Genomic DNA, 13,746 nt, shown 5'->3' with positions numbered 1-13,746 from the left:
CTTTGATTCGGTCATTACGAATGTCTAATAAAACCACACGTGCGTTTTAAGCGACTGTAATCACTGCAAGCACGCCTCGCTCGTCGGGATTCGTCGAGATTCTTTCGCGCCTCCGAAGAGGGACGGAAGATGAGATGAGATGAGATGAGACGAGACGAGATGAAAAGATCCCCCCCCGTTGCCCAGGGGCGAAGCGGCGGAAGCGGGGGCCTCGAATAAGAAGAAGAAGCGGTGCGTCAGCTCCAACCAGAAATAACGCGGATATACTTAGACAAGGTGGCCCTCCGTCGTCGACGCGAAGCAAATCTCGAGCTGGCAGAAGGAGCGTCAAGCAACACTCGCAACTCGCAGCATCTCGGTTCAGGATTCACGATCGGCTTCTTGGATATCTACGTATCTATTTACAAGATACCTAAAGCTCGGAGCTGCCGATGCTGCTTCGACTTTGTTATACGTACCACACTGCGATTTGTTATAATTTATAATAATATACCGAGGTCAGTTGAGACAGATCCTGCCGGTCGATCTCGGGTATCGATCACGCGACTAATTCGGTACGATCAGTCACGCGCGTTTTCGCGGTATTACCGGAGGTATTATTTAGGTATACAAAATGATGAATGTAAATGACGATTGTGACGACGATGATTTTAATTACGCAAAATTGTAACAACGTGCGCGTCTACGAATTGCAAGTCAATTATATTCTACACGTCTGTTATATTATATATATATATACGTATAAAGCAAACGTGTGAAACGGTGTGCGTACCTACCCGTGAATACACGTATAATACACACGTACGTGCGATAAGAATGATAAAAAATATTAAATAATAAAACAGTCGGGGAGCCTAGTGGTGTTTTTCATTTTCATTTTCATTTTCATGTCTCGTTCCTTCTTTACTTTCATTATATTTTCACCCCCCCCCCCCCCCCCCCCTCCAATTTTCAGAAGGTGACAAAGACGAAGAAGACGAAGAAGAAGAAGAAGAAGAAGAAGAAGAAGAATAAGGGTAGTAGCCGAAACGCTTCTGCACATTTGCTGTGCAGCTCAAGGTGAGGAGGGAGAGAAACTTTTACTTTTGCCGCAAATACTATTTTCGTCAACGTCGCGTCGCGTCGCGCGTCGGGTCGGCGACTCGAAAGACGAGGAGAGTTTTCGAGCATCGTTAATTGCGTTCGCTTGAGCCGACCGAAGAGTGAACGTATATGCATGTATGCGTGTAACGCAAAGGGAAATGAAGGGTAGAAAAAATAAAAAATGAAGATATTATAAAGCAAAAAAAAAAAAGGAGGAAAAAAAATGGAGCGAAACTTGGCGCGGCTTCGACTTAGCTCTTCTTCTTCTTCTTCTTCTTCCTCTTCTTCTTCTTCCGCACTAGCCCAACCGCAAGGAGAGACGATAATGACCGCGGTTAATCTAATCTGGTCGGCGAAGGGCAGGTCTCTGATATCAGTATATCACCCTGGCTACCCGAGAGGCAAACACGCCGGAGATGAGGAGAGAGGAGAGGAGAGGAGAGGAGAGGAGAGGAGAAGAGACACTTTATTGCGTGTGGCGGTGTCCGCTTACCCGTTTCCATCCCCGGCAAACGACTGTAACGAAGACGACGACGACAAATCCCGTTGTCCAAAAGTGGAGAGGGAGAAACGAACGGAGACGAATATTCCTCTCTTTCTCCATGGGATGTATAATAAACGTACATGCGACGCAAATGTAGAGGAAGCGACTTTTTCACACCGTTTTAACAAATTTCTTTTTCCTTCTTTCCATCTCGGCAGAAACTGCAACTTGATTGCGAAATTGCGTGCAAGTGCGGTGAAAAAATACGAAGAGAGTAGACCGGAAAAAAAAAAAAAAAAAAATTAAAAAACGGAATGAAAAAAAAGAATAATCGACACCGACGGTTAAACCGGATACTGCAAGATTGAGAAAGAAACTATCCCCCGCCGAAGACGACAGGGAGGGTGGCGGGGGAGCAAATTATCCAAGCATGAATACATCTGGTCTAAAATATCGATAGAGAACGAGGTGAGTAAATAATATTGATAATGTTTCTGAGGGAGGCGAACTGCGGGGCATTACACACGTATGCGTATATATGTATAGATGATCGTGAGTTCAGGAGTAAGTAAGTAAGTATATACCTAGTGCGCGTCGAGTCTCGAGACCCCGAGGCGGGTAATGAGTAACAACCACCTGATTAGCCGGAGGCAAGTTCTGCGTCTAATCGAGGCTCCCCCTGCGGCAGTAGGAGCGAAGGAGAAAAATAAGAAGAGGAGAAAGAAGAAGAGGAAGGTGGAGGAGGAGGAGGAGGAGAAGAAACGGGTTTACAGTTATATCGTTGCGAGGTGAAGGTGTGGTTTTATTTCATGCAGTCGGTGCCAGCGGCGTGCGTTATGCACGGACATGTGTGAGTAAATGGGGCATGTCGTGCCAAATCGACCCTTGACCTGCTACGATTTGACTTCGATACTTTTAGAATCGATTCGAATTAGCCAAGGTTTTTCAAAATTATCATGTTTATCGACGGGATTGGAAAATCTGAAAAATTATGTGTCGCAGTATCAAAATTATTAATAATAATCGACGGAGGGTTGATGAAAGTAGACCGATTTTTATTTATTTTTTTTTCATCATCTTCGATAAGAAGAATGTCAGTTCATTCCGGCTCAAGGATCGATAGCTTTCGACGTTGTGGAATCGTAATTTTTTACAATCACTTCAGATTTTTAAATTGTGCCGATTAATATGGTCGTTTTCTAAAAAGTTATAGCCAATGGGAAGAGTTTTGAAAAAATCTGTGACCCGGCGAGTCGAAACAATCGTATTACAAATCGATAGGCAAATCGGAAAGGTCGAGGGTCAGACCGAGATCGATTTGGCACGGAACGCCCGATATGTATGCGAACTGCCGCAGCGTTCAAATGTCGCGGAATCCGTTCTGCTCGACGCGGTTTCCATATATTTTTAATACATTTATGCAAGAGAATTTACAGAGAAGGGTGAGAATACGCAGCGGATTTTCAAAATTAAACTTCGGAGTATCGAAAAATCGAGATGCGGAAAAGTCAAAGTTTATTTTAAAAAAATCCTGAGAATATCGCCTTTTTTATGTTCCAACTTTCTATACATTGACGAGGGTGGAAGGAAAAGTGTATAAAAAAAAAAAAATAAAAAATACAGACTTGCGAGTTTTCTGACAATTCGACCCTGTGACTCTTCCATTTTCCAATCTTTCCACAACTTCTCTCCCATATCCAGCTAAACCGATATACGTGTGTCCTAAAATCCATCCGGCAGCGCGACAAATCAAAACGTCGATTATTCGCTTGTCGAGTGAAATAGGGGGCGAAGCTTTTGCCGTTTCGCGGGTGACGCATAAATATTTAGGCCGTTATCCCATGTATTCAAATAACATCACATATATATATATATATGTATACATGAGGCTGTGTCCGAATGTGTTTTTACGCTTCTTTTATTCATTTTATTTCATCTTCTTTGCTCCGCTTTTATTCCCCTCGCTTTCTTCTTTCGAATACATAAAATATATATGATATGTGTAATATACATGCGTGCGCGTGTGTGTGTGTGTAAGGTAATATCGCATTAAATTTTGTAAGAAAAGATCCGCGCCCTGTCCGTCCCTACGGATAAAGGATAAAGGACGAATAGGAGGAACCCTACTCCGATTTTCAACTCGCACCATCATCGCCGCGTGTATTTGACTGCTGCTCTTTATAGCTGCTCGCCGAGATTTTCCTTTTGAAATTGAAAACGTAATTTCTACTATTCTTCAATCCGATATCTGTAGATATAAGTGAGGAAGATTTAGGAGAAAAATGGTAAAATGTCTGGCAAAATTTTTACCAAAAAATGAGGAGGTGATGTAAAAATTATCAGCTCGTTTGCATACCTCGCAAAATCACTGTAATATTGTATGTATGTATACAAATACGGAATATAGATAAGGAGAAAGAGAGACGGGGAAAGAGCGAGTGCTTGTCACGTTTTCTTTCATTTTTCATTTCTTGCTCGTGAAATTAATGGACTACTGAAAATAGAGGGCCAAGGATTTTCTCTCCAGAGAGATTTGGACACCACCAGGTATAATAAAATCCTCGCAAATAAATATTCGCCAAATTAAATTTGACAGGGACTGTACGATACTTTTTACAAGAGCTAGCTTTTATTTTTACTTTACTACGAATTTCTTTCAATCAATATTTATGATTGGATAATCGCATCCTTTTCGAATATGTAATACATCGATCGTGACGTTAACAAACTAAATACAGATTGACTCGACAATGAAAATACTTTCTCCTAACTAAATTTCGTTCAACCATATTGGCCACAAATTTTTTTAAAAAAATTCCAAACACAATTCCTAGATTTTCCGGAACCCATTTCCTAATTTTCCCGAACATTTTCCCAGTTCTGGTAAGTTACCAGAACTTAAATAGTTCAGCTTGTCAACTCTATATTCGGTCGAAATTCAATCCGAATCGCAAAAAAATGTTGTGTAAAAAAAAAATCAGTTCAAGCCAATTTATTTTAATTCGATCGTTACAGAATCGGAAGCAGCACCACCACCAGGGTAGTAAGACAAGGGGTGAGGGGGGCGATCGTCGATCTTGGGTGCCAAGTTACCGATTTCCGCCTGTACCAGGCCTGCAAAGTGACGTAAATATCTGCGGGTTGTTCGGTTGAAGAGAAAATCGAAACGGGAAGCTCGTCTCGTGACCGACGTTGATCCGCTGGCTTATCGACAGTTATCGCAATCCGATATCGCGGATATCGATGCTGCGGGATGCGGTAATTACAACGCCGCGTGTTTTTCACGATCGCGCACCACGATTATAAATGTATATATATATATATTTATATTTATTTATTTTCCTCTTTTATCCTGCCTTCAATTCCTCCTTCAACGTAAATATGCAATATACACGGAGTTGTAGCAGACCTTGAACTCGTGAGAAGATACGTGAGATTGTTGAAAGGATTCGATCAAATGTACCAAAAAGAGAAAACCAATCTCGGTATTGGTGAGAAAATAAAACGCAACGTATAGAAAGATCGGGAAATTGCATGGCAATGTACGTTCAATGATCGAAATATGTACACTGGTTTTAACATCGCAGATAATCGTTATTCGCAGCTTATTACACCGCATACGATTACCAGCAACAACTGAGCACGAAGACAAATTATTCATTGTATCACGACGAAGCTCGATACAAGAGACATCGACGATAAATATCGACAAGCCCAGGCATCTCGGTGATACGTGATCGGGGAAAAGCGACTCTCGTTCCCTCGCGTGAGCTTTGCTCGGGAGTTTTGCTGGGACGATTCGGGGATCCCGAAGGAGGAATCGGGCTGAGGAGGCGCGAGGAAGACGACGAGGTTGGAACGACGATCCCGGATCCTCGGGAAAGCGGCCGACGATTGGCGGCTTTCGGAAGCACGAGTCGCCTTTTCTACCGTCGACGTCGGCGGCGTTAATCGACTCGTCGATGATCGATCCGCCTCGGCGAATTCTCCTCGGATTTCCATCCGCGATTTCGATCCTCCCCGAATTCCGTGCCCTCGAAAAGGATTCGCCGCAGCGAAGCCGAGACGCGCTCTCCGCGGTTCCGCGATTCGAACGCCGATCGGAGGAATTCTCTCTCGCCGATCCAACGGATACCGATTCCACTGGCGGATTCATGTCGCGATCGAGATAGCTTCTGCGTACGCAACCGTCGACGTCTCTTATCGGGTTTGTTTTACCCTCAAACTCAGCGTTTTCACCCATCTGCCGCAGTTACGTACATACAATTTATTCGAAACGTCCCGCTGATTGAAACAAATCATGATTTCGTTTAGTTAATTATCGCTACCGTTGTTCGACTCTTTCTTTTAAATAATATTTCGTTCGACTTTACGAAAATCTGAATCGAGTTTCCTTGCTACAACCAACGTGCACATAGTTGTTACGAACCTGTACCTTGAACTAACAAAATTTGAAAGCGCTCTTCGAGTGCATAATAATAGTTCGTTTTGTGCAATAGCTTAATCGCAGTTACAACCCTAGCCTTGTAAATGATTTCAAACTATACTCCACGACTAATTGAAACGTCGTTTTGCAAGCAATCGAACAAAGAAACAAAAAACAAAAAACCATCGAGAAAGCAGTGAGAAAAAGAAAAGTGAGAAATACCGTGAATGTGCGAATTTTAACCAGCGCAATAATTAGTCTACAATCAATGGACCGTTCAAGTCTTATAAAAACGGAAACAGATATTTAATCGTCACTGCGGCATCGACTCGAGAGTTTTCACGATTCGTAACGATCCAAACTTGCAAAAATTAAGAAACACAAAAAAAAAAAAAAAGGAAAAGGAAAGAAGAAATTCCCTCAATTTGTGTACATATTTCTATATTCCTTTAAGAATTGCAGTGAAACGGAAATATATTTACATATCTATTATACACAGCGAAGAATCGATTAACTAGTACAGTATTGAAGTTAGTCACGTTATCGCAACGTTCCATTCCGAGGAAAAACCGTTACTCCGAAATTTAGTATTCACATTTCGAAATCTTAGTACCTTAAAAGTCATTGAAAAAATTAAGAAATCAGTATTCTTTTCTCTCAAATATTTCCTTACGATAAAACTACCAACTTCAACCTCGTTTGCCTACGATGGAGGGGGATAAGGAACGATCTACGTTAAAACCACACACGAAAAATGAGAAACGAAGAAATGAATAAATTTACCGTCGGAATGCGATGTCAAAAGTATACCTTCGGGACATCGTCGAATATTAAAAATTTCTCTTACAGAAACGAAATATCAAAGAATGTTGAATTTTTTTACATGTAACACGACGTGCGTTAACACAACACAACGTTAAATCTTAACACTTTAACGCAATGTCTAAAAATCGAATTCCAGCCCTACAAAAAACCCCTAAAACAACAATGGCGATAATAATAACAACAACAACAACGACAATACCAATCGTAAGGTAAGCCTCCCCTCCCTTCGCGCCGACTTCACGCAGCGTGTCTGTGTGTGCTTACGTATATCTAACGCGTATTTATGTGCCTATCTGCTACTGCAGACTGCCGAGACTTTTCTAAAACTATGGACATAGGAGAGGGTCGTGTGCGGTTGCGAGTTTTTTTTATTTTTTTTTGGGGGTGGGGAGGGGGGTTGGGTCCGTCAAGGAAAGGGGGAGTCTCGTCGAGATTAGGGGACCACGAGCACCTGGCTGACGATGAACAACCCCTCGAGCCTCGTGCATGGGCCGCCATGCCCCCGCGTCTGTCTGCATACCAGCCACGTTTTACCGTCACGCGATCTTTCCCAACGGCAGCAACACCGCCTATTACGTGTGTGTTTAGCAGCCCCGCGGAGAGCCCCGGAGGCCCCGACGCCGCCTTTTACAAACCAACTGCAGTAATTCCCCGATTGAACTAAAATAATACACGACGCCACGTTTGCGTATAACGCGTATTACACGTATTGTATAATAACGGGTCCGCGATGCGTCGCAACTATAATTGCGTCACAATCGCATACGACTACCGTAGCAGCTCGATGAATGCACGGATCGTTGAAAATCATCCGCACGTTTCCTACTTTTTTTCTTAATCAAAGGTAAGAAAAAAAAGAAAAAAAGAAAGAGACAAAGAAAAGAAAATAAGGGTAATAAGACGAGGGAAGAAATCAGCAGCCGAAGATGTCGACGATGAATGCATGTCGATACGAAGCGTAGAATATATTTATTCTTAAGGAAACTCTGCAGCACTTATATATATATGTATATATATATATGTATATTGCCGAAAATCTAGAGGTAAGGAAAGTATGTAGATATTTACGGAAGATTTAAAGTAAATTCAGTCCAAGTTATTGTTGGATAAGTAATACAGTTTTGATAGTGATAAAAGGTTGCATTATAATGCACGGTATGTATGCAATGATGCAACGATGTTTTCATTGCGTTACGCGTTATACTTTATATGTGTACGCGTGAGAAGCCGGCAACATTATTGTCACGATGATGTGAAGCGACAAGAAGCCGTTGTCTCGTTATACAGTCAACAATATTCTGTTTGTTATCGCGTTATATCACAACGATTATTATTATAATACGTACAATTCGCGAGGAATGACAAACGACGGCGAAACTTTACAACAGTCGTGTCACACAGAGAGACAGAGAGGAGAGAGAAATAGACGGAGAGGGAGAGAGGGAAGAGAGGGAGATATAGAAATGCGACCGTGCAAGCAGCGGAATCAGAAGCAGGCGGGCGATCCTGAAAACGACTTTGGCAAACCGTAGCGGGGAAAACCGCTACGCGTACGTTTCAAGAAGTACATGTAAGAATACACCTACACGTTTATATCTAGTGTGCGTGTGTAGCTATGATTCAACATTCGAGAGAGACGGTAGAAGCGTGTGCAGGTCTATACTTCGACGATAACGACGAGCGGAGTGTAGTAAAAAAAAAAAAAAAGAAAAAAAAAAGGGCGGTAATTTTAGTTTGCACGACGATTTGGCACCGTCTGCGGCAAAGTGAAAAAAAGAATAACAAGAAGAACAGGAACAAGAAGAAGATGACGATGATGATGACGATGAAGAAGAAGACGAGGCAAAGGTGGTGGTGAAGAGAGCGAGCGGACAAAGAACAAGAGTAAAAGGAAAGCAAAGAGGAAGAGGAAAACATGATAAAATAAAATAAAAGCAAAGAAGAGGTGAAGAGAAAAAAAAAGGGTAACTGAAAGTAAGGAAAAAAGAAACTAAGGGTGGGACGGGGGGAACACGACTAGGAAACACGACCGAGCTACAAATATACATCTTTGTGCTGCTGTGCCGCGGCTCCAACAGAAACGACGGCGACGAAAGCAGCTAGAGAACTCGATTCGCCCGATTCACTCCAACACCTTGTTACAACGCTGCACTCAAGCATGCACAGACGGAATGAAAGATGCACCGAGGCTAATAAATGTAATATAACTTTAGGCATACATCGGTCAATGCGAGCTAACGATAAGTGTACCAGTTATTGACCCTTTTTTTCGTTCTATCCGTTTGATTCTTAGTTCCAAGATTGCCAAAAACTAATTGCTAGTGTCTAACCCTCTGGCAATTGTTCTTAATCATCGAGATATTCTAAATTCGTACCGATGATTTATAATTTTGGATAATAAAAGGGTCAATTATTGGGTATAAACGCGTCGGTAACTGTTTGATGAAAATTTTCTGCACTCGCTTGTGTTGCACACTTTGCAACTAATAATCGCGGACTAAAATCGTCCGCATCTATGTTGCGTGTATGTATAAGGCAAAGCTATACATAACAATGTAGAAATTTCGGTCGATGATTATCGCGAAATGTGAAGAGAAAGAAGAAAGTTACGCGGACGAGGCTAAAAGGAGAACGATAAGCCGTGCAAATATCATCGCGCGTTATCTTCACAGGCGCCAATGTAATACCGGGTTAACGAAGGTACCCAAGAACATAACGTTTTCGTTCGGAAGACGCGAGTCATCGCAAAACCCGCCGGACTTTTCGTCGCCTCTCTAATTACACTCGCACGCATGTGTGTAATATCCTATACTTAAAGACAACAAGTCCTAAGTTGTGCATCGAGTAACGCGGGGTTCAAGAATCGGGAATCGGGCAAGTACTGTAATTAGCAGTGCGTTAATGAGCTGCGTGTGCGTCGTCGGGTTATCGATGAGTTACGTTGAGAGAAACGTGACCCGTTTTGTCCGGGTAACGCTTTCAATTTTGCCCTCGCAGGTAGCAAGTGGGAAGAAAAACTGACGGACGTTGCACGACGAGTTGTACTGTTCGAAAATTCAAGGAGAGGGGCGTTATGAAAAAAGATGAGAACGGCAGACTACCGAATGAGAGATTTCCGAATGACTTTTGGTCAATGAGACGTGAAATTCCCTTTTTGCATACGAAGATGGACACTTTTTTTAGGGCTCGTTTCAACCTAACTTCACTACAAACTCACTTTCTTCAAGCTAATTAGGGAAAATTAGACATCAGATGTCGCCGTCGTTATATGTTAAAAGACATAGCACGATTTTTTTCTGTCGGTGCAATTTTGCTCAAACTCGATTACCAAATGTATATCAATAATCACTCCGATTTTAACAAACTAAGGGATGATTACGATTAACCGTTCTTTCTCAACGCGAAAGTAGAAAGAAACATCGATCTGAAAGTATCAACTGTTTTAAGTACTCGTTGATATTTTTCACAAATTTTACACGGTGCTCAAAATCGATTTATCAACTATCAAAATTCCGCCAAAAATAAATATTTTTCGTCACTTATACCCTTTTCACACTAACCCCCCAAATTGCCTCACGGATAGTAATTTACAACATTTTAAAGAATCGTACACTAGTGAAAAATAAAATAGAAAACTTCCAAGACACATCTCCCCGAATTCTCTGACATTTCCCGGTTATTCCAGACGCATAAAAGTTCCCTGAAAATTCCCGGTTTTCCACATTTCCCCGACAGCTGGACACTCTGGTTTGTTAATTACATCCGCCGTCGATGAGAACCTTACGACGATTCTCGTTGCCGTTTATATCGCCGATATCCTCGACATGGTTGCCCGCCGACGGCCGGCGTCGCGACGCCAGGCGTCACGTTGTCGGATTTGTCACCGGTTTACACGGTTCCGCGTCAAGATTATTACCTCGGATAATCAGTGTCACGTAATTATTTAAAAATTTCAATTTTCGACTGAATTATACACCGCATACGCCAAACGGCAATCGCAGAGATGTAGTAGCGTTTTCTTATACGTACATCGCGCAAGTTACGTAAAATTTGCGTCTCGTTCGTCGTCGTTGTTGTAAGTACGTATATCGTCGCTGGAAATTGGCCAGAAAATAGAAACGAAAGGTGTGCTTAAATTTAGAAGACCGAGAAATAAAACGTCACGTTCATAGATGAATCAAAACTCGCGGACGATCCTTTTGTCAATTTCACCCCCGTCCTCCTTCCCTCTCTCGCGAGTTTAAACTACTTTTCCCATCTTATCTTGCCGTCGCTGTTACTACACGGAATTGCAAATTTATCGCGATCGTTTTTCCCCGCGAGTCGCGGCTTATCTAAATCGTATATATCTCGTTAGCTAATCGCGACGGATCTTAGCTATCCTCAAACGTCAGTTTGACAAACGATTAAACTCGCTTTCAAATCCGACTATTTACTGTTTCAAATGTTCCCAATATCGGCACATGGAGCACGAAAAAACGTTCCGTCGGTTACTCTCACTACATTATATCCGTCGACAAGCCAATCTTGCCAGTCTAATTATTTCCGTTGAAATTTTATTTTACTCAAATAACGTTATTGCGTGTGTTTTTCTCAACTCTATTTGTCACATTTCACGTTACAGAAGCGACGAGAACACATTCGTCGTTCGATACCCGTCTGATTTTGCTCTGCATATTACATATATTCTGTCAAACGAAGGTTGGAAGAAAAAAATAGTATGATCAACTCACTCCAAAAATAATGCACAGCGTCCATCCAACGGCTTGAGTGGAAGAAGAAGCAGAAGAAGAGGAAGAAGAAGAGCAACAACAAATTCCTTGATTCTACACAAATGGCAATGAATATTCCCTTTGGTTTTCTCGTTTCAATTATTTACCGCAAATTTATCACGCGTGGGAACATTATCCAAAATGTATTGTTATTATTATTATTATTGTTGCTGTTGCCGTTGTTGTCGTTATTATTTATAGTTTAATTAACAAGTGTAACACTCTCACAACGTCACTATAAGTCGCAGTAATCGTCCAAACGAAAGCAACCGATCCAACGGATAAACAAGCGGACACATTTGAAGACGGTGAACGGAAGTGAAAAGAAAGAAAGAAAGAAATAATGAATAAATAAATAAATAACGAAAAAATCACTGGCGTACTTTTCCCGCGTGCACAAATAACAGCAGTAATAACATTATCGACAGCAGAGGCACGTCAGATTTTCGCATGTCAAGGTGTAATGTTGATGTTTTGTTTCTGTCGTCTCTGTTGTTGTTTTTCTTTTGTTTTTCAGCGTGTGATTGACGAATAAAAATTACAGGGAACGAAAGAAACGAATCCTCTATAAACGAAAGAAAAAAAAACTTGAATTTCAATTATTGTATGCACTTGCCTCTTATGTAGCAGAGGGACATGATATTCGCACTGTTTTCCCGCGGGTAATCCGTCGCAGCTGGCAGTTACACAGTATTTTCAAACACACGCCGTTTCTCGGTGACAACACTGCGGATCAATAATTCACCATCACAATTCACGTTTTAAATTTTCATCGTATTTTTTGCAATTTTTTTTTATTTATTTATTTTTTTTTTTTGTTTTGTTTCCTTTTTACGCGGTATACAAGATTTTATGCAGGGTAATCGAAAAGGATTGCGAAGCAACGTATATTTAGGCTGTATTAAACTGTATCGAATTTTCTTGTCGTTGTTTTTGTTGTCGTTGTTGTCACCTGTGTGTACGGTTTACGTGTATGGTGTTTTTCTCGTACATTTGTTTTCGTTTGTAGGGCTTTATCCTCGTTATTATTCAGTCGTCGATGGTGTATTGTTTGGTACCGAGTCGATAACGAAGATCGTCGGTCGACGCGGTATTTGTTGTTGTTGTTGTTGTTGTCTGATCAAGGATTAAAGGCAGGTTTCGTGTGCTTGGTTAGCTCTCGCGGTTCGCAGCGGTTCGCAACACACTCTCTCTCTCGGAGGCACGACGACGGGCTAAACCGTAAGCCAGTCAGAGTCGCCGGAAGTCGGTGGTGGCAAACATGACAAGTATGTAAAGTATTGGAGGAATCGTGATCACATTACTGGCATTCTGGCGGTGATTTTTACTGAAATAAACGTTATAACATCACGTTTATCGGCTCTAGGTCAAAGGGTACTTACCAGGGGGCCGGTTGACGCTCGCCGCGGGCACTTTTCTAGAAATTAGGACGGTATTTCGTCCGTAAATATGAAGAGTTACTCTGTTTTTGGTATGCCAAGAATGGCACAAAGAATCCAGACAACGCACACGCCTAGTGCGCAGCCAGTCTGCGCATACGCTGACACCAAGCGCTCATAGGAGAAACCAGAAAACGATCCGCACCGAGCTTTCCTCCCGCCGCCGCGCGCATCCCGAGTTTTGCCGAACTTTCCCGAACCCGCTCAGCCGAGAAAGCACGCACCTTACGAGGGGGGCGGGCGGCCTCGCGTCCGATTCAAACAAGGCACTTGTTGATTTTCCGACAAAAAGATTTTACATCTTTCAAACAACCCTACGCGCCTTTTCTCCCTACTCTCCTCGTTATTCCCGCTCTTCTTCTCAACCGGCACGATGCTTCACCGTTCGTCAACGATCGACGAAACCCCCGCGATTGCAATATTTCGTACACCTCTGTACCTCTGCCTTCGCCGAAATTATCCCTACGCGGCACACGTATGTACATATATATATGTATATATGCATATATATGCATATATAATATATGTACATATAACGTAGATACCTCGCTCTCCGCTCTCTACGCACACGCCGGCACGCCGAGTTTTTACGCGCGCAACGCGACCGCACCTCCTCCTCCTCCTCCTCCACGCCGGTAACCACCACCACCACACCACCACCACCACCACCACCACCACCACCGATATCAACTGCACTGGTGTTAATGCACTTGCTTT

The 13,746-nt window shown here is 42.3% G+C and overlaps 1 protein-coding gene across 8 annotated transcripts in view; it reads right to left on the bottom strand.

The window, feature by feature from the left end:
• The window catches only part of LOC124184489 (protein scalloped), a 101,514-nt gene extending 88,042 nt beyond the window's left edge, over positions 1–13,472 (bottom strand). For 2 of the 8 annotated variants that reach the window (XM_046574235.1, XM_046574233.1), the window contains exon 1: positions 11,552–12,804. Coding sequence is in view for 2 of the 8 variants with exons in the window: in XM_046574233.1 (XP_046430189.1) it covers positions 11,552–11,576 (25 nt within the window). In the remaining 6 variants the exon portion in view is untranslated. Of the gene's footprint in view, positions 1–11,551; positions 12,805–12,972 lie in introns of those variants that run through there. The other 6 variants (XM_046574228.1, XM_046574234.1, XM_046574229.1 and 3 more) reach the window with 5 other exon arrangements.
• Between the last annotated feature and the right edge of the window lie 274 nt (positions 13,473–13,746).

This window comes from Neodiprion fabricii, chromosome 6 (genome assembly GCF_021155785.1).
Source record: "Neodiprion fabricii isolate iyNeoFabr1 chromosome 6, iyNeoFabr1.1, whole genome shotgun sequence".
Classification (NCBI taxonomy): Eukaryota; Metazoa; Arthropoda; class Insecta; order Hymenoptera; family Diprionidae; genus Neodiprion; species Neodiprion fabricii.
The sequence above is the reverse complement of the archived record's forward strand: the minus strand, read 5'-3'. Positions and strand labels throughout refer to the sequence as shown.